The 24069-nt window shown below is 52.0% G+C and overlaps 1 protein-coding gene across 1 annotated transcript in view; it reads left to right on the top strand.

Moving 5' to 3' along the window:
* Window positions 1-24069, top strand: part of GABBR2 (gamma-aminobutyric acid type B receptor subunit 2) — a 366525-nt gene that overhangs the window by 263291 nt on the left and 79165 nt on the right. The window contains exons 9-11 of the mRNA XM_069474472.1: window positions 11358-11438; window positions 14490-14640; window positions 17298-17430. Coding sequence (XP_069330573.1) covers window positions 11358-11438; window positions 14490-14640; window positions 17298-17430 — 365 coding nt within the window. The remainder of the gene's footprint in view (window positions 1-11357; window positions 11439-14489; window positions 14641-17297; window positions 17431-24069) is intronic.

Raw genomic sequence — 24069 nt, 5'->3', positions numbered from 1 at the left:
CCTGCTTGGGAAGTGGGAAAAACTAAATGAGATATCATGTCAATATGTATAATATATGTTTTGCTCAGCAAGTAACAACTATGATTAGCACTTTGTCAAAATTATGCCCCAGTTTTCTGGGGCAAATCCATATTTACCTAGAGTGTTGAAACCCCCGGGTGCTTTTTTGTCTGCCATCTACCCCTAAAGCTGCTCCCACACTTAGTGACTTGTAGGGTGTCATACAGGGCAGGGCCTTAGGTGTCAGTGGGGACCCCAGGTGTCAGTGGGGACATGCAGCTGGCCAGTGGGTCTCAGCTTGCTCCTCCATGTGGTCACGTGGACACCATGCCTGAGTGTGCGCCCCTCACCTTCCCCACTTCATGTCTGGCTTTAATTGAGTGTCACAGCTGGGCCTTCAGGCACCCTGTTTACATGTTTTTAAAACACACATTTATCCTGATGACCTGTCAGAGGGATCTTGCAAGAATGCAAGGGCATGTGTGTACCAACTCAACAGTGAGTTTTCCAAATGTAAAGGGTCTCAGAGGTGCCTTTTCTACCAGGATGGAAGGGCCCTGAATTACTGAATTGGCTGTGCAAACTGGAAGGGTCTTGGTTATCATTTCATTTCACAGAGGGGAAACTGAGGCCCAGACAGGGGAAGGAATTTGCATGGGGTTGGCCTTGACTCCCTGTGGGACCGTGAGTTCATTCCTTCCCTTCTCCGGGCCCCTGCTTCTCTCTCCCCTCAAAACGGGGCTGGGTGCAGACTCTGTCTTCTGGAACCTTCCAGAAATTTACCCACAGGGTGGGCCTGCCCCCCACCCTGGGCTTACCAGCTCCTAAATTGCTTCATGCCAGTTACCTTGACCTTGCAGAAGGCCTCTGCATGGGTTACTATGTTGTCTTCTGCTGTGCCCTTGATGCCCTCTGTGTCCTGTCTCTTGCCTCCTGCCCGCCTCTCTCACTTGGAGGGGACAGTGGAGCAGCAGCCTCAGGGCAGCGCTGACTCACAGCCAACCTCTCGGCCAGCACCGGGTAAAGGGCCCTTCCTGGGTCTGCTCCCTGGCTTGCCCCCAGCTGCCTCAAGTGCTCGCCTTGGAAGGCAAGGACCTGGGGAGGCAAATGCTTGGGCCTTGGAAGTAGGCTCACCCCACCCTCCCTCTGAAGATCTTATGAGAAACTTCTTCAGCTTCTCATCTGCACTAAGGTCCTGGCGCCTTCTAAACCCTTTTATCTATTGGAGAAGAAGTATTTTTTTATGAGTCTCTGCTAATTCCTTGCAAAACTAAAGCATACAGTAGTTGGAAATAGGAGGCAACTTGAGGTAAGAAAATTGAAAGGGGAGCCAGAAGCCACGATCCTTCTACACTTGGATTCTAGGCTGTAGGCTTGATACCCACAGGGCCTGGCACGTAGCAGGCCCCCAGGAAAAGTTTATTGAATTAATTTAGGTGCCAAAGACCTGGATTCAAGTCCTTGCTCTGAAGCTCCCCAGAGTGTGATCGTGGGCAAGTCACTTCATCTCCCTGAGCCCCAGTGCCCTCCTCTGGGAAAGGAGATGACACCAGTGCCAGCCTTGCCTGCCTCCCGGGCCGTTGTAAGGGCCAGAGGAGCTCATGGGCTGTAAACTCGCAAGCTCCGGAAGCCCCAGTCACATTGCTAGCCTGTGCCTGGCTCCTGGCTGGCTCCTGGCGGATGTTTACTGGACTGGTTGCTGAAAGTGTGGACTGCATTGCAACCCCAAGCTTGACATGTACGACTTGTGGAAATGTAAGGACTTTCTCATTGACCGTGGTTTTCAGGGACTTGATTGAAGGCAGAGTGCCTGGCAAACAGCAGGGAGCCCTCACCACGGAAGTGGGAACGGGAGCTAAGTCGTGATGGTGGCCATTGCTGTGCCAGGCTGGAGAAATTTTGTTTTTCTTTATAATATACAAGTGCTGGATAAATAAAACTGTTTTAAAATAATACACCAAGGCTATCCCTAGGTCCCCATGGAAGCTGAGGTATTTTGAGTCCAGGGAGGGTTTCAGCGCCCTGAGGACAGTCTTGCTCATCCCCAGTCCCCCCATTCACTCAGGTTTCCAGGGCCCCCAAAGCCCTCGCCTCTCCTCCGGCCCACCCTAGAGGGTGGGTGGTGGCGGGTGCCATCAGCAGCCCTCCTGTGTCCCCTGGCAACCCACCCCTCCAGGACAAGTGAAACAGCACCTTACCAAGGGCACCTGCAACTCTTGGCCTGCTCCAGGAGCTTGCGGCTGTCCTGCGTCAGTGACAGGTGAGCGGTGGAGGATAAATACCGCAGCGTCCTTTCCCTGCAGGTGAGACTCCTGCAAGGTGTGTTGGACCCTTCTCCCAGAGCTCCCCGTTGCCCACGCAGAAACCTGCTCCATCACGCACCGTGTACTCTCTCCCTTCCCTGTCTCACCTCCCCACGCCCCATCAGTGTGTCCTAGGGTCTCCTCCCAGGCACACACATTCTTCCCCTCGTCTGAGGCAGGCACTATTCTAAGGGGCCCACTCGTGGTGGCAGGTGAGGCAGGCATTGGCACCTGGCTGGGCACACGCCCTGGGCCTAAACCCTGTGCTTCTCCCCCTGCCATGGCTGATTTCCAGTGTAGGTGAGGATGAATACTATAGAATTGGCTTTTTTTTCCCCTTAAGAGAAAAAAAGAATCCATGTTACCGCTGAGGTCTAAACATGGCTCAGAATTTGCAGCAGGGAAGGAAGTTGAGCGAAGCCATGATTAGAGCCTTGTTTGTGCTGTTCTTAGAGAAAACTCAGCATCTGCGGCTCTAACTCACCATTGCTGCCTTCATTAGGCCTATTTGTGAGGATCTCGGGAAGGATAATGCGCTGAATCTCGCACTGCTCCTGCGCGACACAAAGGACTCGGCTTCGGGGTGTTATATTTTGGCACCTGACTTGCAGGGAAGGGGTCTTCCTTCCCTCTAATGGCATAATTGTCATTCAGAACGTACCTAGTGAAATGGAGGCTTGTCCTTCCCAGTCGCAGACATTAATTACCGTTTGATCCTCAGGGCGGCGGATACGGCTCTATTCAGCACGCACTTCCTGAGCATCTGCCAGGGCTCACCGCATCCTCTGGGGGAGCCAAGTTGAATGAGATACAGTCCCTGCCCCCCAGGGGCCTCGTAATCTCTGGCCGGATGCCAGTGCTTATGAAAGCAGGAAGATAATTTCCCAGAACCTTCTAGAAAACTTTCAGAGCTAGTGTGAACCTAGTTTGAGACTCTCGAGGCTGATTTTTAATGTCCTTCCTCTTCTGTCAAGGCTGCACTGCCGTTTCCTTCTCCAAGCCGGGGTCTGGAAAGGCCGTCTCGCCAGACTCACTCAGCTTGGTGTGAGTGTGAGTGCAGATGTGGTCAGTGGCCCTGCAGGAGGACACACGTGACCGTGGACACGGTGGGGCTGGTGGGCGCCGGTGCCCAGCCTTGACGGCCCCGAGCCCTCACGGCCAGGGCTTGGCTTTCAGAGAGCTGAGGAAGGCGGGGTAGAAGACAGAATTATTTAGCAGACATTGTGTTCCCTTGAGCCACAGACTCTCCATGTTGAAGGGAGTCCTGACTCTCCTATACACGGCATTACCTCTGCTTGAATGCCTCCAGTGACGGGGAACTCATTTCCTCTCCCATGGAAAGTATACAGGCTTGAGGCAGATATTCCTGATCACTGCTGGCCAGGCAATGGAGCTTCATCTCTCTGAGCCTTCCTTTCAGAATTTATTTAAATACAATAAAATAAAAGGTGATCGTGTTCCTTGCGTGCAGAGTGACAGTGAGAATTCGATGTTGCGAGGCTATGCTGTTCCTGGCTCGCTGGTGGCACAGAAAAGGGCCGTGGCAACTGTTGACTTTCTTCTCCTCTCCTGGGCACTCTAAGCAATGACCCCAGATCTACCCTTCTCCAGAATTGCTTGAGAAAAGCGCAATCTCCCTTCCTTAGGACGCACTTCACGCTCCTCATTTCACGGGGCTGTCAGTGTCATTGATCCACAAAAGCCCCTCCTGTTTGTTTATTCCTTATTTCCCTGACTAATTCCCAAGCCCCACTCCCACCTCTCCAGGAAAGGCAAACATCCTAAGTGTTTAATACATGCATGTGTTTGTATGTGTTCTTGCAGAATGTGTGTTGCTATTTCATATGTATATATTTTGAGTTTACTTTAGTGCAACTGGATTCTGTATCTTTTCTGTTTTGTTTTGCTTCTTCCCACTCAGCACTTGGTTTTGTGTTTTTGTTTTTGTTTTTTTGAGACAGAGTCTCACTCTGTTGCCCGGGCTAGAGTGCCATGGCGTCACCTGGCTCACAGCAACCTCAAACTCCTGGGCTCAAGCGATCCTACTGCCTCAGCCTCCCGAGTAGCTGGAACTACAGGCATGTACCACCATGCCCGGCTAATTTATCTATATATATTTTTAGCTGTCCATAGAATTTCTCTCTATTTCTAGTAGAGATGGGGTCTCGCTCTTGCTCAGGCTGGTCTGGAACTCCTGAGCTTAAACAATCCGCCCGCCTCGGCCTCCCAGAGTGCTAGGATTACAGGCATGAGCCACCACGCCCGGCCAGCACTTGGTTTTGAAAGAAGCCTCCATGTTCTGGGTGGGCATCTAGGCCATGGCTTCTCCCTGCTCCCTCCCTGGGGCGTGCCCCCCACTTCACCCATCCCGCCCCCCAGCGACAGACTCCCAGAACACCTTCACCTCCCCCACAACAAGTAATAAATATCCTCATACATGTCCCTTTATGGACTCAACTGGGAATTTCTGTGGGACAAATGTCCAGGAACAGAATTGTTGGGTCAGAAGGTGTGTGCACACTAAGTATGCCAAAAACCTGCCCGGTTGCTCTTGGGAACGGCCACGCCCATGGCCACCCTCTCCTCACAGGAGGGTGCCTGTGTCCCTGCCTCCCACCCATATTTGGTGTTTCTCAGATCTCTCATTTTTTTTGACAGTCTAAAGATACAAAGTAATATCACATTGTGGCTTTAAATATCATTTCTCTGATGAGTTTGGGCATTTCTTCCTGTGCTTTTTAGCCATTTGTTAGTTGTCTATTGTAATCCTTTGACCATTTTTATTTTGAGGTTACTGTTTTTTTCTTATTGGCATGCAAGGGTTCCTTATATAATGCAGATATCAATCCCTTATTGGCTTTAGGCTTTGCAAATATCTTCTATTCTGTTGCTTGTCTATACACGTTGAGTCCTTGTTGAACAGAAGCTCTTAATTTTGATGTGGATAAATTTGTTGTTGTTATTGTTGGTCCTATGGTTTGCTCTTTTAAAGTTTCTGAACCATCGTTTCCTGGCACTCCTAGGAAGTGACACCCTGTGTGCCAGGTCCTGGCTGGGCACTGGGGGTGCTGAGAAGGGTAAGAGGCAGCCCCTGACCTTGGGGCGCCCCCAGTCTAATGAGGAGCAGACACAAGACCTCAGCAGGGTGTGACTGGTGCTTAGGGACGGCACGGGAAGTCGTGGGCATTCAGAGGAGGGCGCTGGCGGAATCCCTGGGAAGGAGGGAGGGCTAAGGTGAATTCTGAAGAATCTATGGAGTTAGCCAAGAAGAGGAGAAAAAATTGGTCCAAGTGTGGACAGCCTGCTGTGTGTGACCTGCGTGCCCTCGAGGACCTAGCGCTCACTCCTGGGCCAGTTTGCCTAAATCAATGGACAAATCTGCCCTGCAGGGTTATTTATATCCCAGAGCATTTGGCCAATGTCCACCTCACTTTGGCCCGTTAAAAGTCTCCAAAGAAAGGCCAATGAACCCAGCTCATTTAAAATGTGGCAATGGCATATTGTTTGTGACAATAGAGAAGAGTGTGTATGCAAAGGTCCATGCCAAAGGGAGTACAAAGTCCATCTCCGTTCTGTGCTGCTAAGAGCTGCTGCTGGGAGGAGGGGTGACCAGAGCCTGTCCGAGGCGATGACTAGATCAGGTAGGTGGCAGTGAAAAACCTCTTCCTGAGGAATGGCTGTTCATCCTGGAGAAGAGCAGAGTGAGGCCCACGGTCAATGACGTGGGACCCCAGGGCACAGCCAGGACCATGAGGAGGTCGCAAGGAGAGGTTTCAGCTTGGAATGACGAGGACCCTTCCCAGCAATTGCAGAATCGTTTACCAGGAGTTGGGGGTTGCAGAGAGCTCCCATGCAACCCAGTCGTTTAGCAAGTCCCAGGCAGGGCATGGGACTTCCCCGGAGCTGTTCCTGGAGGTGACAGCAAAGCCAACATTAGCTCCAGGACTCCTGTCTCCCAGCTCAGAGCTCGTTCCTATGCCTGAGTTTGGGATTTTGCCAGGGGGTCCTAGAATTGAGTAAGTTTATACAATCTTTTGAGTTTCGTTGAGCCAAGCTCGTCTTTTGTTTTACACCCCAGAGTTACACATTAAGTCTCAGTATGTGTGTTTTTAACAACAGTTAAACTCTAAAAGACACATATACTTCCCTCAATTTGGAGCCAGAGCCAAGTGAGAAGAATAGACATTTAGGTATATGCTGAGTAGAGCCCGTGTCGCAGGGAGCTGGGGACCCAGCACCTTGTCCTCCTGCCTTGGGGGATTTGGTCCAGGAAAGAGGCAGACTCAGTCCAGGACTGAAGACCCTGCCCAGCTGTCTCATGGATGCCCCTAGGCCCGTGGCCAGTGAATATTTTCAGACTGTACTTTCTTTTCAGCAGCCCAATTTTTACCAATAGGACCTATTTTCTTTACATACCATCCAAATTCAAAATTTGAAATAAAGAACACACCTTTTAAAAAGAACACTTTTTTTTGGCATCGCAAGAATGAACCAATATTAATCTGCAGGAAAAGGGGTTCTTTGTTTCATGGTAGTTTTAGCCTCTGAGAACCAGAAAAGTTCGGTGCTAAAGGGCTCTCATTCCAATCAAGTGGTTCTCAACCCTGGCTATTAGGGTCAGCTTACGGAAGTTTAAAAAATATTACTGCCCACCATCCACCCTTCAGCCCCCAGGGTTCTAATATAATGGGTTTGTTCGGAACCCTGGCATCTGTATTTTCTAGAAGCCCCTAGGTGACTCTAATGCCTGGCCAGGGCTGAGAACCACTGGAACCCCTGCAGGATAACTTGCAGATGGAGAAACTGAGGCCCAGAGAAAGGGAAAGGTCACCCAGCAAGTCAGTGGCAATCTGCAGCAGCGTCTGTGGGGAGGGGGCCAGCCAGTGACAGACACAATGCCATGACCCCTCTCCCTCTGCTCGAAACCCTCTGGTCCATAGTCCCGGGTCTGCAAGGCCCAGTCTGTATCCAAATAAGTGGTCGACCTTGTTTGCACAATGGCGTTAACAAGGAGCCCAAGAGCTAACGGTTGAGAATGGTGGGTGCCTATCATGGAAGAACAGGGGGCACGATCCTGCCCTCTGCAGACCCGGGAGGGGCCCTGGGCAGCATGCAGGGGGCGAGACCCTATACTACCTGGGACAAAAGAAGCAAGGCTTCTGGTTCCACTCAGGAACAGATGAGCCAGCAAGAATCAAGAGACCTGGACACACATAGGGCAGACCTTCGACACCAGGAGCTGTCACCCAGTGCCCTGAGCCCACAGCAACTAGGACACGCAAAGAGGAGGAGCAGTAGTCAGGGAAGCCTTCCTGGAAGAGGCAGGTAGGGCCTGGGCATGTGGATTTGGTAGAGGAAGGGGAAAACCACCCCCTGGAGGCACCATTGTGGGGAACAGAAGGCAGGAAGAAAACATAGTGTGCTTGGGGACCTAGCAGATAGCTCACAGTTACCTTTTTTTTGAGACAGAGTCTCACTCTATTGCCTGGGCTAGAGTGCCGTGGCATCAGCCTAGCTCACAGCAACCTCAAACTCCTGGGCTCAAGCAATCCTGCCTCAGCCTCCTGAGTAGCTGGAACTACAGGTGCACGCCACCACAGCCAGCTAATTTTTTCTATTTTAGTTGCCCAGCTAATTTTTTTTCTATTTTTTTTAGTAGAGACAGGGTCTCGCTCTTGCTCAGGCTGGTCTCGAACTACTGACCTCAAGTGATCCTCCTGCGTCAGCCTCCCAGAGGGCTAGAATTACAGGCATGAGCCACTGTGCCCAGCCTCACAGTTACTTTTATCAGGAATAAAATAACTATAATTTATTAAACACTTACTATGAGTTAAGCCCCAGACTAGAAACTTTGCATATAGTCTCTTTAACCCTCATTGCAACTCTGAAAGTTCCTGGTATACAGTTACAGTTACCCAAGATCAGAGATTATGATTTTTTAAAATGATTTTTTATCTTTAGTCCTTAGCATGGAGCCTGGAGCATAACAGGTGTCCCATAATGTTTGGTGAATGAATGAATGAATGAAGTGATTAAACTAGGGGATTTGGTATAAACATCTCTTCAGCGTTCCAAGTGCCCAAGGCCACCTAGGTCAAGGATTGGGGATAACTTTAACTTGCCACCACCTGCAGTGTGTGGCTTTTGAGGGATTCTTTATCATGAAATGCCTCAGGCTGGGCCTGGCATGCAGTAGGCACTCAATAAATGTGGGCTGAATGACCAACAGCCCTGCCCAGTCTGAAAGTAAAACTGTGCTGCATTCAGAACTAGGGGACCCAAGTTCAGACGCCCGCTCCGTCGCTGCCCGGCCTGTGGCTCTGAGCGGTGACTTTAGCCCAGTCGAGGCTCCTCCCTCCTCCTTAGACGGGTGAATTATGCCCAACTCATGGTTTGCATGAGCATTAAACTCAGGAACTTGTGAAGCGCCTGGGAGCCTCCAAGTGCTGCCCCTAGGGAGAGATTATGGTGATTATGGTCGCGGTGGGAAGCTGAGCATTATCTCAGTGCCATGGGACTGTGCCCACAGCGGGGCGTGTGAGCCGGAGGGGCGGGCTGTGTGGCCGGGGCGCGGGAGGGTGCCGGCCGCCCTGCTCCCAGCCCCTGATGATTAATTCCAATCAGCCTGCATATTTCATGCACTGCCGCCCCACGCCAAATAAATAAATCAGGGCCGCCTCCTCTGAGCGGCGGGAGCTGATTGGGGCATCTGTGGGGCTGAGGACTTCAAAAGGCCAGAGCAGGGATGCTGGAGCCCCCAGCAGAGTCTGCTAATGTGACATTTAGGAGCCAGGTGACCCAGGCAAGTGGCAGCTGCCTACACAGTGTGATGCCCCCCAAATGGCAGGGACCCTTGCGGGAGAAGGAAGTGACTTTTACAGTCCCTGTTTCCCCCACACTCGGTCAAAGTAACATAGGTGGAAATGTGTTCTGAAGGATTCCCTGTTCCGTCTCCTGAATGCTCATAAGGGTCCCCCAGTGCACCTGCGTTTCTGCGAAGGTCCCACAGAGCCAGGGCCCCACGAGGCAGCTCCCCTGGGTGCCGCTTGCAATTCCTTTCTAACCTCTTGGCATTTTGCTGGGGATCTGCCTGCACCTCTTGGGAGCCTTTCACTGGGGACAGTGGACCCTCCTCTCTGCAGTTCCCCATTCAGGAGGCACGGGTGCCCCGTGGAGTGGGCACCTCGGCACGGAACTGTCACCTCTCAGGGATCTCATCAAGGTAGCCCCATGCTGGGGAAGAGCATGGGCAGCAGAAAAAATCCGGGTTTGAATCCAGGCTCTGCTTTTCCTACCAGTGGGGCCCTGGGCACAGCCACAACCTCTCCGAGCCTCCGTTTCCTCGTCTTTAAGGTGGGACTGAGACCACCTACCGACTCCACACACTGTTAGAGCTAAACCAGAAAATGTCTGTAAAACAGCACAGATCCAGACTCACTACAGGGGCTCAGTAAATGCCATCGGCCCCTCCCCACCTGCTCCCCAACCTTGTCAAAACCTGCTCTGCTCTTGAGGGGGAGGAGAGGGGCTCCACTCTCTGCTCTCATACTCCCCACCCCTTGCTCCCTGCCTCTAACCCCTACCTTTCCCTGAATCTGCTTCATCTGCGGTCACCAGTATCCCCCCAGATGCCAAACCCACTGACCCCCGGCTCAAGGAGCTCGTGTCCATCTCTCCCTGGCATGTGGCATTGCTGGCTAGCTCCACTGTGAGAGTTGCCGTTCCGTGGCTTCTGAGATGCCCACTGTCTCCCAGCACCCTGCTCCTGGCGTTCTGTCCACCCCCTGGAGCCTGTGCTGGGTCCTCTCCTCTCTCACGTGGCTCTTTCCCTGGGGGTCTCATCCCTGCCCCCTGCTCCAACTCTCAGCTTCCCTGCGATGGCACCAAGCCTCTCCCCCAGCCTGCACCTGTCCCCTCGGTCCAGACTCAAGGGCGTCTCCACCTTGATGGTCCACAGGCTCCTCAGACGCAGCACATCCAAGCCAGAACTCGTCATCTTCCCCTCCATATCTGACTCCCTCCCCGGTCCTCCCCCAGGGAAAGGTGCCTGAGCCCCCGTCATCCCCACCGGAATCTCAGGTGACTCGCTTGCCGCCCTGGTCTTCATCTCCCATTTGATCACCCAGTTGTCTTGGATTTACCTGGAAAAAAGAAACCTTTCTCAAATCTGACCCCCCTCTCCACTCCACCTACCACCACCCTGGGCCAGTCCTCATTGTTTTTATCCCTGACAATGACCGAAACAATGAACTAAGCCTACCAAGAATAGTCAGGAGGATGAAGGCAAATTCAAATGCACACTTGAGTCTGAAAACACACTGAACAAGTGCATATGAGGGAGCCAAGGGCAGTGGGAAACTGCTTGGTGTGACGCAGCAGAGCAACGTGGCTTCTGAAAGATGCTAATCCCACCTAAGGATGCATTAATAGGAATATAATGTCCAGAATGAGGGAGGGGATAGTCTGCTCTACTTGCTGCTTACCAAATCATACCTGAAGTGCATCGATCAGTCTTTCAGTCTACAGTCTCTCAGAAATACAGTGACACTGTGGGATGTGGCTCAAGGAGGGGCCTGGGTGGGGTGGAACATAGAAATGATGTTCTGAAAGGAGGGGTTGGGGGTTGGTGCTGGAGGATGATCTGTCTTTGTCTTTGAGTGTCTGGGGTTGCCTTGGGGGTAGAGGGAGCAGAAGTGGTCCATGCAGTCCTAGAGGGCAAAGCCAGATGAGCAGGTGAAAGTTACAAGGGCCAGTTCAGCTCAGTGACCAGGAAGAACTTGGTAAGAGGCAGAGTCCAGCTACAGGGGGAGGGGCTCCCACCCTTGAGGTGTGCAGCAAAGACAGACAACCAGTTCACGAGACAGCGTGAGAGGATGTTCCAGCACAGATCAGGCTGGGGGTTTGGGGATTCCAACTGGAAGGGGCATTGGAGGAAAAAAAAAAAGGCCTGCAAGAATATTTCCAGGGCCTGTGGGGGAGAAGGGCTGGGACAGGAGCTCCTAGACACACGCCAGGACCCTGATCTAACTTGCCACTGCCTCTTGCTGCCCACAGACAGCAGGGAGGTGAAGGTGGGCGAGTACAATGCCGTGGCCGACACGCTGGAGATGATCAACGACACCATCAGGTTCCAAGGTAAGGCAGGGGGGCTTCTCAGAGGAGGGGACCTGCTCAGTCGCTCCAAGCCTGGACGTTGTCTGAGTGTGGGGGACAAGCTCAGAGTCCCTGGCTTCATGGGGTCGAAGGGACGTCCTCAACACAAACACTCGCTCACTGCATATGGAGCCCCAGTCACTTTACATGGGTGGCAGCTCTGGAGGGGTCACTGGAATTTGCATGAAGTGCTCGCCAAGGTGTCTAAACCATTTGATGGCCAGGAGTAATTCTTTTCAAATGCGTCCCAGCTAAACTGAACTCTGCATCCTCCTCTGGAAAAGGGTTGGGTTGGGTTGGTCTTCTGTTCAGCTCTCAGCCTCCCTCACCCGGACCCCTGCACCAGCCCACGTGGGTCTTCTCAGAATTAGTCTTCACCTCGTCAAGCGCATTCTGCCCTCAGCAGCCAAAGTGCCTTTGCTGTCCTGCCAGGCCTAAGATGGCCCACCGTGCCCAGAGCCTTGCACGGTCCCCCTGTGGCCCCAAGGCCTCCAGCAAGGGACCCCTCCCCAACTCTCTGTCTCCTCTCTCAAATCTCCCCAACCAGACTGCTTCCGGTTCCTCCCATGTGCTGAGACACCACCCGGCCTTTGCTAGTGCAGCTCCCTCTGCCCATGATGCCCTTTCCTGCCGTCTTGTGGTCAACAGCCAGCTACTCTACTCACTTTCCAAGACTCCCACATCATCTCCTTTCCGTGGCCTTTGCTGACTCCACCCGGCTGCACTGCCCTCTGCTCCCTGCCCCGTGCTCAGGCCTACCTGTGCCCAAGGTGACCACGGCCCCTGCACCCCACTGTCACTGGGGCAGTTTGCACAGTGCTCAGAGCACAAGCTTCAGAGTTAGGCAGATCTGGGTTCAAATCCTGCCAGCTTTGCCATTTAACACCACTGAACTATCACCCCCTCTGTCAAATGGGAATGATCTTATCTACCCAGGAGGCTGTTGGATGGATCAAGTGAGAAAATCTCTGTCAAGTGCTCAGCCTGTGGCAAGCACTCGATAAGTGAGATTGCCTATTATGGCTTTTTCCCTTTTTTTTTTTTTTTCCTTTTTTGCCTATTATGGCCTTTTTTCCTATGGCTGGTGTGTACGTTCCTTGAGGAAAGGGACGAGTCTTTTTCATCTTTGTGTCAGTGGTGCACAGCCCTGGGCCTGACCGGTGGAAGGTGATTAGTAATGATGAAGAATCATCATTCATGATGGTGAATAATGAATGAATGGGCTGGATGAAAAGCAAGAAGGAAAACTCTGGACTGCTGCTGTTTCTAACACTCTGATAAACCGTTAGAATTTGACTTCCATAACATCTTAGTGAAGAGGCACCTTGTGGAGGCGCCAAAGGAGATGATGTGGGAGCCGAGTCGTGGAAAGTGAGTGAGCAGTTGGCTGTTGACCAGGAGGACAAGCGGGAAAGGGTATCATGCATGGGCAGAGGCGCTAGGGTCCCACTCTGTCACCCAGGCTAAAATGCAGTGGCATCATTACAGCTTGCTGCAACCTCAAGCTCCTGGACTCAAGTGATCCTCCTGCCTCAGCCTCCCAAAGTGCCGGGATTACAGGAGTGAGCCACTATGCCCAGCCGAAAAGATGTCAGTTTTCTGAAGTTATTTCTATATCATGGTCCCCATACCTACTAGTGGCCATATCACCTTGATTCAGACCTCACCCTCCTTCCTCAGTGCCCAGAGAGGGGCTTGTTTCCAGCCAAGACCTCATGGGCACCCCGCCCCGGGACTGCTCTTGCATTTGGGAGCCTGAAGGAGGAACCTGAGCCAGCCTCGTGCAGTCCAGAGTTTGGGGGAAGCATGGGGAGTGAGGAAAAAGTTTCCAGACGTTGGGCTTTCACTTCTGGAAGCAAGAAATGATGTGACCTGTGTCCCCTTGTGTCTGCTTTAGCCCTGACTGTCGGCCCTTGCCGTCACATTTGTAAGTGTCACTTTGCCTGGAACTGCTTAAGGCTTTACGTGAACCACGCCAGCAGGTTCCTAGCTGCTTTTGAACCTGGCAGCTTCCCTAGATTTCTCAGATGGATCAAACTCCTTTTATCCACTGAATGTTTCTAAACACATTTGAACTTGCTAGCAAAGTGTTTTAAACCCAGATGTTTGGGGGGGTTCTCCCTCCCTGCTGCCACATCTGCCCGCCCCCTGCTGTCTCTTGCCCCCTGGAGAGAAAGCCCAAAAGTTTCACAATGTCCCAGCGGAAACCTGACCTGAAATTGCCGCTAAGAAAGAAGGGATCTTCAAGAAGCTGGGGGGACCCTGCGTCTCGCATCCCAAACCAGCCGGGACACGTTTGCCACCACATAGAAAGATGTGTTTGCTCTGAAACCCCCAGGGATCCCCCACATTCCTAGTGCCCTTGAAGAAGGAGTAGGGCACCTCTGCAGTCACGTGGAGAAATGGAATCCTACAGTTTCAGTCCAGGTCTGGCACAGCAGCGGAAAGGTAGCTTCTGCCTCCCACAGTTAGTGACTCTTATGGAAATGAAAAGCCAGAGAGAGGCTTTATAATGACCTTGAAGCAGAAATTCCACAGCCAGAGCACATATGTGTCACTGTGGAACTGACAGGCAAGGTGTCCGCCCTGTTGAAGAGTGATCACTTATCATGTCTGTGTAGGAGCAGAGTCCTCGAGGTCAAAGCCAAGTTTTTCACCCCCCCATGGCACCCAATGGAACCTACTCACATCACCCAACCCTGTACCTTCCAAGCCATTGTTACCTTTGGGGATAAATGGTGATGGTTTTTCACTAGTGTAATTAGACCAAATCAAATTCTAGTCTTCTAACAGCTATTAAATGCATCACAAATCCCTTATTGATTCTATTTAGAGAAAGAAATAAGTCCTGGCTCAGCCTCCCTGTTGGACAGACTGGCCAACTGCCGGATCTGGCTCACCCAGTGAATAATGTGCCTTGCACAGAGCTTGTGTGCAGGGGCCTGGCTGGGTGTCAGGGAAACCGAGGCAGAGATGTTCTTGGGGAACGACTGTGTGCTAGGCTCTGCTGATGTCTTCTTCTTGACCTCCTAGGATCTGAACCCCCAAAAGACAAGACGATTATCCTGGAGCAGCTGCGGAAGATCTCCCTGCCTCTCTACAGCATCCTGTCTGCCCTCACCATCCTCGGCATGATCATGGCTAGCGCTTTCCTCTTCTTCAACATCAAGAATCGGAATCAGAAGTAAGTCCACCCAGGCCCTCCTCTGGGACGATGCTTTCTGGGTTAACAAGCATCACGTGACAGATTCGCCAGGGGCACAGAAGGTTTTAGGGCAGAGTTTCCCAAAGTGTGTTACTCAGTCCCTGGGATATTTCAGGTGCTACACAAACACACACACACATGCACACTTATGCACACGCACACTCATGCACACGCACACGCACACGGAGGTAGGACTGCTGGTTGCACAGGAGTATGGTCAAATAAAAATAGGTTTAGGGAAAGCTGAGTTAAATAAAATTGAAGGGTGTGAGTCCACAGGCCTTGTCAGAGCTTTGGGATGGGCCAGGAGGAGGAGAGGGAGAAGACAGAATTCCCCAGACACCTGTGGGAATCACTGATGGAGGAGGTCCTGGGATCCTGGGATGAGGACTGCCATTGGTACAGCACGTTACCGCCCAGGAAGGCCCTCCCTCCTCGTGTCACAGAGGAGAGCCCCAAGGCTCAGTGACGGAGCCGCTGTCCATGTGCAGCAGCGCGGCCTGTCCCCTTGTTCTTTTGCCTTGGTTTCTCTTCCCCACCACATGCCCTTAACTCGCCCCAGGAGAGAGGCTCCGCGGTGCGTTATTCTGGTCTGTCGTGGGTAGCGCAGGCCACCACTCCAGGCGGTGGTGTTTACCAGGCGCAGCTAGCTTCTCTGGTTTCCATAGCAAATCCCTGAGCCCAGCTCTCTGCCTTGTTGTGGAAGAGGCTGAGCCAGAGCTCAGAGCGTGGGCTGTCGTGGGGACAGCCTCGGCGACCACCCACGCAGCACTGCAGCCCTGCCATCGTCCCCAGAAACCACGGTGCATGACTTCACAGGCTGCCAGGAACAAGCCTGATTCCAAGGGAGACAGTTTTTTGGGGGGGGGGGTCCCACTCCCTGCTTGCAGTTGAAGAACCTGGAGGCTCTAGATGTGTGTGTGTGTTTGTGTGTGTCTTGGTTGGGTTTTTGGTAGCCACTGCTTAGGTCAAGCCTATTTGCTAAGAACAAAAAGGAGTTTTATTCTCCTATTGTTTTGTTTAATTTATCACAAATAGCACATATAGTGCCACAAAAAAATTGAAGCAACTTTTGTCTATTCCATACAAACTTTAAATGATGATCATACCTGTTAGCATTTGGCATAAGGCTTGCCTACATAGCTCTCAATGTTAGATTGCCTTCCTACGTGCCTCAAGAATTCCCCTCAGAACAGCAAGTTGCCCCAGCGTAAGACTAAATCCTTGTATTGCTTAACTACCACCTCTTGGCCTTCCTGGGCAAAATCACCATTGCTCTTTCCAAGAGGCTGGCATCCAGGTGAATTTTTTGACTGGCTTGGCTTTTAAAAAATCTGCAAAGAGACGGGAAATAAACATCGCTGGTTCCCAATTCCTCCCCCAACTTCTGTCTTCCTAAATGCTACCCATCCTGTAAGGGCCTCCTCCAGAAAACCTCTCCCCTCCCCACACGGCTGTGGTAATGAGAATGAAGACAGCTTAGCACCTCCTGGTTTATGAAAGGACCTGCAGGGACTCAGTGTGTCTCAGCTTCACATGTGCTTTAGGCAACACGGTCAGTTCTCTCATGTTACAGGTGAGGAAACTCAGCCAGGTGAAGTAACTTGCCAAGGGTGCACTTCTATAGGGTGGCAGGGACTAAGCCATCACTTATACACGACATGTTTAAAATGTGAAGGATTAATAGAACCACAGAATGCAAACGAAAATCTTTGGGGAACAATTATCCATACTTGCAATCTGCAAAAGAGCACCTAGGCCATGAGGCCCCTGGAAACCTAAGACATTCTGAACTGACGGTGCTGGGGAAGCCAGGTACCTCTGAGGCAAACTCCAGCCCACTGCTGGTTTCACGCAGCCCTGCATTGCCGGGCAGCTGGGAGCCACAGCAGGATTCCCCAGGGAAATGAGAGAGAAGCATGTAGACTTTGGGAGTGTACAAAATGCTCCCAGCCACAGCCTAGTGAAGAGAGGGTAGGGCTGGGGATGAGGACTCTGTTGTCCGCCTCTGTCACCTGGTGACTGAGAGAGGTGTTCCTACCCAAGTGGGTGGCCATCTCTGTGCACAGGACAGTGTGAGCTTTCTGAGGGCTCAGAGACAACCAAAGTGGATGCTCACTCCCTTCTGGAAACCACAGTTCCTAAGCCACCCTGGACGCTTGCCTGAAGACCTTTTTGACATGGTCATTCGAGGCAGGGAATGGCGTGGGCATCTTCCCCCACACTGCAGAAGGTTGCTGCACTTCAACATAGAATTCTCTAGATTTGACATATGTTCCCACCCCAGCTGTAAACACCTGTTAACATAATGCGTTTGTGCAAACTGAGAGAATTAATGGATGAAGAAGTTGGTATGACAAGCTGTCCCTAGAGAATTAATAGGTGAACTTGACAGAGGAGGCAGGAAAATCAACAATTAGAAATATATAGTTGTCTGGGGGCTTCAGTGAAGGCGGCCAGTCCCTAGTGGGTGGTGACGGGGGTGGAGGCACTCAGGGCGTGCGTTATTTTTTTCCATTTTTCTCTGCCCCTCTAGCCCTGGCCACAATATACACCAGTGGGCACTTGGGAAACATCTGTTGACGGAAAACTGAATTAACGGTTCTGTTAAATCTATTCTTTCTTTCTCTTGTCAGGCTGATAAAGATGTCCAGTCCATATATGAACAACCTCATTATCCTTGGAGGGATGCTCTCCTACGCGTCCATATTTCTCTTTGGCCTCGATGGATCCTTTGTCTCTGAAAAGACCTTTGAAACACTCTGCACTGTAAGTCATCCTGCATATGCCAGTGGAACATGCTAGAAAGTTTTTGTGGCGATCTCGGTCGTCAAAAACATAGATCCAAACCCAGAAATACATGCAAATGCATGAGGAGGCAGGACACGACCCACCCAGCGGTTCTGCTGCTCCAGGGGGAAGAGTGGAGTCGCTGTCGGAGCAGAAGGGGGTCAGCATTGCCTGGGAAAGGAAGGGAAACAAAGACAAGAGAGAGAAAAAATTACCAGCCAGAAAGGCCTCAGCACCCAAGGTCAGGGTCAGGGTCAGGGTCATTTAAGAAGGAGCAAATCCTCTCACCCGACCTCAAAAACCGTCCCGGAATGTGATGAGAGAGGTTTGTACGGCTGACCTGGAGTCGTGTGGGAAAAGTTATAATTGTTATTTTCTATTTAAGTGGTGTTTCTTTAACAATTTTTTCCCTTATTGTTCCCCCTAAGGAGCCTTTTTAGACATGTTTTCCTAACCATCTCCCCCAGGAAATTTTAATACCAGAAAGACACTATATATCTGCTTGTGTACTTTATATCTATGATTTATACATAAAAAGAATAATGTTTCTTCACATTTAAGAATGAACGTTTGCCCCCATGAGAATGCATATATTTAAGAAAGCCCAAAACAGTATAATTTATTTGCTACATCTTAGAACGATGATTTTGAAAGTTAACGTTTAAAAATTTTGATGCCCAAAGAAATGCCTTTTAGTTGTTTTTCTAAAGGAAGTTATGTATCTGCAATTAGCAATTATGCAGAACTCTCAGTTGAAAGTGTCATTAGCTTACTTTTTAAGAATAAGGTAACTAGTTGGGTTTTATTTCTGGAATTTGACTACTATGATCTGTCAAAGCTGGGTGGGCCATTTGGGGCTCACTAGTGTCCCAAAGGCCATAATTCGTCCAGTTCCCTGCCTGGAGGACCGGAGCTAGAGGGGATGGTCAAAAGATCGGTGTTGAATGGATTAACCCAAAAACAGCTCTTGTGTTGTTGCTGGTTTTTTTAAGTTGTTGAGGGCAGTGTAGGTCCTGTTTTGCAAAGCAGTCTCTGTTAGACTGCAGTCACAGCTCTCAGCCCTCAGGGTTGCCTACTGCTGGACCGTGATGAATTAAAAGTTGGCAGCAAGGGATATATACTAGTAAAGGCCCCCCAAAACGTGTGACAGGTCACCACCCACGCCTTGGACTTTTAGGACTTGGGAGTGTCCCTCTGCTCTGGGACAACACATGGGAATAGGGGAGGTCCTGAGACCTTCCCCTGATTCCGGCAGATGATTAGATCGGGCTACTGTTTCGCGCAGTCGAGAAATTGTTCGTGTTTCCAGTAACTTCAGGGCGAGCTGCCTAGCACAGGAGTTGTCTACATTCATGCTTCCTTTATCCTAAATGGGAATGAGGCTAGAGAAATGCATGGTAGAGTCCCCAACAACCCAGGGGGTCATGATGTCACTGGGGTGCTCAGGCATCCTCTCCTTGGGGGGACCTGAAGACAGTCAAACCCCTGGGCTCAGGGCTCATGGGGTCCACTCTTCCCACTCAGAGTTTTTAATGCTACACTCAGCACTGCCTCCCTCCTGCTCTAGTCTGCTCTTCTGGGAGTTAGGGAAGTACATTCAGGAGATGCAGGTCCCTGGCTTGAGGGTGCCTGGAGTCAGCTTCTCAACAAGCTGCTCAAAAGTCCTGGTCGGTGTGGTTTAGCAGGGTGTGTTCCCTAAAGCGTGGGATCCTCTGGCACTAGAATGATGACCGCAGCCTGTGGGAGTCTTAGGGGAAGTGTGAAGCCTGTTAAGTCTCTGGTACTCCGGCATCGGCGTGACTCGTGTGCACTGCAGTGCCTCAGCATTTCGTAGGCATACAGCTCCCTTATGGTCAGCCTTCCCGGGCAGTGGTGAGGCCTGAGCAAGGGATTGTTCCTGAGGTCCCTGATGCAGTGAAGAGGGGACGGGAGAGTGGGATTTTCCTCTTCCATCTGTTCTTCAAAGTGTTTAGACCTCCTCCCCAAGTTTGAGGAGACCATGACACTGACAATAGTGAAAATGGTACTGGAGGCTAGTTTGGCGACTTCGAACTTACACTGTGCTGAGTGGCATCCCTGACAGGTGAGGGGCCTGCCTCAGTCCCCCAGCCAAAAATCAGTGGGGCAGAACTCTGCCCTGTTTCCACCATAGCCCCCTTCTCCTGGGGGCCCCTCCGCCACTTGCTGTTGGCCCCCTGGGAATGCCTCCAGCAGGCCCAAGTTCAAGTCCTGGAGCAGAGAGACCCAAGTCAGGAGAGTCCCTCCCTCCCAGGAAGAAGCTCCTGACATCTTTCTTTATTCATGAGCCAAAGGCTGTTGAAGCACAGGTGCTTTCTCAAGTTTGACCTGAATTCTACAAACGCCGGGTGACGCAGGCTAGGGAGCAGGAAAAGGGACATCCCCCACACCCGGGTTTTTTTCTTTTAATGAAGCCTGACATTCTATTCTGGGAGTCACGCTCATTTGTGTGAGGGGAAGGTTGTCCTGGGAAGACGGTATGAATAAATCATAAAGCGCTTTACAAGTCGGCAGCAGCTCTGAACACGAGGGCTCGAGAAGATGTTAGGGCCGGCTCTCACCACCGCTGAGAATTAATTTATCTGCAGTCAGGGCTGCAAGTCCAGGCTCCGCAAGGGAGAGCCCGCATGCATGCCCGAGGGGAAAAGGCAGAGACTAACTACTCTGGGTTGAACTGGGTCAGCATAAATGTGCACTTGGGTTAGGGCTGGGATCATTTATTTATTAATTCTCAAGATCGCCCAGGAAGAGGAACTGAAAGCTCTCGAATTCAGAGCCTAAACACCAGTCCCCAGTAAGGACAATGCGGGTTGTATTCCACTTGCTATTCCAGGGGGGTGGGCACCTTAATTTCACTTGGTGCCTTGGATTCTGTTCTCTTGGGACCTAGAAGGCTGTTCCCAGTGAGCCACCACCTAGCAGGAGCAGGAAGGGGAAACAGGCTCACGGTGCAGTGAGCGCAGATCTCCAAAGGGCAGCCTGGGTTTGCCGCCCCCTCCTACGCTTATTAGCCCCTGGCTGTGGCAAGTGACTTAGCCTCTCCGAGCCTCAGTTTTGTCATCTATAAAATGAGCATAATGGTACTCGCCGTGCAAGATTGCGACGTGGGTTAAACATGACGATTCAGACCAGCCGCCTGGTACACAGGGCAAGTGCTGGGTGGGGGGCGGGCATCACAGTTTGTCACCTTGCCTCCTCGTCACAGTGCAATTCCCTGGTGTCCCACACTAGGTTCTATAGGAAATCTTAAAGGACAGGGACAAGATAGACTACAAAGCCAGCTTCAGATGTGATACAGTATAAGTCACAGTTTCTTCTGTTCTGCCACCATATAAATGCCACTTTTTTCCCTTTTAGTTTTCATCATATAAACTAAACACAGTGATAAACCGTGAACACCACCTCAGGACAAACCTGTGACGGCCATGAGATCGCGCCTCTCGCGAGGCCAGACCTCCGCTCGGAAGGGCCGTTGTAACTTGGACGGGAACGGGTGCACGTGTGAGCGTGTGCACACACAGTGCTCCTGCTGGGGGAGCAGTTATACCTAGTTCCCACCCCCCCATGCCTCTGACCCTTCCAGAATCTTCCCAGCCTGTCAGGGCCGGTTTCAGCAAGTCTTACAGACAGCTCCAACTACACTGTGCTGTCTCCCTGGACACCATGTGGGTAGTGGAATCACCATAGCAACGTGGCCCCTGTGGACACAGAGCTGCCTGTGAGATGGTGCTGGGCGCGGGCCAGAGCCCCAGTGCCGGGGGAAGGGAGTGTCCCCTTGCAGCTGACAGGCTGACCTGGCTCAGGAATCCCCTCCCCTGTCAGCCCAGAGAGGGAGCCGGGCTTTTGAGGAAGAGAAAAGGCACTTGTCTTCCCTGTGGAGTCTTAAGCAGAAACCCCCCAGCTCGAGCGTGGGGAGGGGTAGGAAGGGGCTCTGCCGAGAGGATGCGGAGGCCCCAGGTGGGCTCTCAGGAACACTCCCGGGCGTGGGCCGTCAGCAGCTTCATGCCCACTCCCCAGGCCCGTGCCCTCGCCAGTGCAGCGCCAGCAGCTGCGATCTGGCCAGGGCCAGCTCTCCGCCAGGTGCAGCCTCTCCCCCAAATCCCCACGACCGCCTGACAAGGCCAGGTTCACAGTCCCCACCGTACAGGACAGAAAACCAGAACTCTTGGCCTATGTTACGAGTCGGCAGGGCTGAAGTTTGAAACTACCTCTGTTAAACTACAAAGACGCCTGAGATGTTTCATTTTTTTCCTAAGAGTATTCTGACTTTTTCTTAGCTGGCTTATACCAGAAAAAACAGATCAACTAAACTCTTAGGGATCTGGTAAACATTTATCCCAACCAAAACTCTTGTCCATTGTCCATTCAGATTTTTAAAATTGAGGTTTAACTCATATACCATAAAACTCACCCTTCGAAGGTGTACAATTTAGTGGTTTTCGTGGACTATTTCACATCTGATGCATCTCCAGAGTATATGAGAGTGTCTGGCACAAAAGAGAAAGGTTCTGTGGTCGGACTGCTTGTGTTCAAATCCCAGCTGCACTATTTCCTAGCAGTGTGATTCTGTTTGCGTTATTCAACATTGCTGAGCCTTAGTTTACTCTTCTGTAAAATGGGGGTAATAATGGGGTTGTGAGGATCAAATGAGATCGCGTGTGTAAAGCACTCAGTGCCTGCCACATAGGAAGATCCAATAACTGGCAGTCATTAGCATTGTGAATGAATGATGGGGCTATGTTGGGTAATTGTGTTCACCTCTGGACACCACTAAGAGAGACATGGATAGAGCAGAGTAAACTGGGGTGAAGAAGAGGCTGGAAAACTGGGGTTGGTGCTAGTGGGTTTGGTGTAGGGACATCCCTGGGGACTTGTGGCCTTCTGTGGCTTTACTCTGCCAGAACTGTGTCAGGAAGAGACTCGGGGCCTGCCTGAGTCCAAGCCTCTGCCACCTTGAGTGCTGCGAGGGGCCTGGGGGCAGGCTGCGGGGGAGGTGAGGATGACGCAGAGGGACTCTGAGGATGCCCCAGCTGCGCAGTCATTGGAACCCTGCGTAAGAAGCCAGTTCAGCCCAAGGCTGCTGTGACAGGAGCGCAGAGGGACGAGCTCAGCTTTAGGTCTCCCGGCTCCCTGCACGCACTGACAATCCCAGCTCTGTATATCATAAGTGAACCCCTCAATGGATTTTCACAAACGGGACTCAGCTGTGAATCCAGGATTCGTATCAAGAAACAGAACATCACCAGCATCCCAGAAGCCCTTCCTATCCCCTTCTAGCCACCCCCTGTCCCCCTGCCTTTCCCTGCCGAAGGGGAGCCGCTGTCCCGACTCCCTCCCGACTTCCATCTTCAGGGTCATTGCTGCTCAGCAACATGGGCATGAATCAACAGGGGGTCTTGATGAAATGCACATTTTGCTCAGTGGGTCCGGGTGGGTCTGAGAACCAGCATTCCTGACTCACTCGCAGGGGACGCGGATGCCGCATGCCCAACCCCACTTAGGGTCGCAAGGATGAGATCAGCACTGATGTTTTATTCTTGTGTTTGTGTCTCAGGGACCGGGGGCGTAAGAGACATGGAAGCACCAGAGCCCAGTTCCCTGGGGACCCGCTCTGGGAGGAAAGGGGCTCGTGGGCCAGAAGACAACGGAGTGCGGCCCCACCCTCAGACCTTGGGAAGCAGGGCCGTCCCATCACGGCGGGCAGGGCTGGGCTCCGGTCCTTCAGTGTGCCTCGGCCTCCGCACGCCGCTCACAGGGGTCCGCTCAGGCTGGGCAGCGTCCGGGCAGGGATAGGGTGAGGGGGCCCCAGGCCCTGCACTGGGGAGCGTGACGCCCTCTTCCAGCTCTCTTGGAGATGCTGGGATTTTCTAACTCTAAATCAAAAAGTAAAGCTGCCTAGGAACGCCCACTCAGCCTCGCAGCAAATTCAAGTCCAGTGGGAACTAGTGAAATGCTTTCAGTTGAAAGGCCGTAAGTCTGTGATAGTTTTGTCATCTGAGGATTTCTTTTTGAGGCAGTGGAGAGGTAAAACAACATAATAATGTGGGTTCAGAGGCTGTCCCAGCATGTGATCCCGTGCTCTCGTGGCTGGCTATGGCAAAGTGCTTCGTGGTTTCAGAAGGCGGCTGGAAGGCTGGGCCAGGAGACGCCCACAGAGTTTGGTGTTGGCCTTGACTGGCAGGTCCAGACCAGCGGAGGGAGGAGGCCACAGGGACTGGCTCTAACAGGGCCTGCTTGGGCCAACTGGAGTCCTGGGCGGGGTGCAGATCTCCTCTTAACAGCAGCGGCCTCCCCAGCCCATATCATCTGTCCCTGGCCATCCGGTCCCTTGCGTTGGGAAGGCCGTCCAGAGCAGGGGGCTGAGGGGACACCAGAGACTCCCCAGCCAGGGGGCAGGAGACACCCTCCCTTCCCGCGTGGGCCACTCCAGCCCTGGCTCTACTCAGCGCTCTCATTGCCACAATTCATTCCCTCACAATGAGAACATTCCAAGGCACCTACTGTGTGCCAGGCCCTGCAGGCCACAGAGCTGGACCACGCCGATTGCTGCCCTCGAGGAGCTGGCAGTGTAGACAGAAGACACAAGTAGACAAACACCCC

Source organism: Eulemur rufifrons, chromosome 7 (genome assembly GCF_041146395.1).
Source record: "Eulemur rufifrons isolate Redbay chromosome 7, OSU_ERuf_1, whole genome shotgun sequence".
In the NCBI taxonomy this organism is placed as follows: domain Eukaryota; kingdom Metazoa; phylum Chordata; class Mammalia; order Primates; family Lemuridae; genus Eulemur; species Eulemur rufifrons.
Note: the sequence above shows the minus strand (reverse complement) of the source record. Positions and strands in the feature narration are given on the sequence as shown.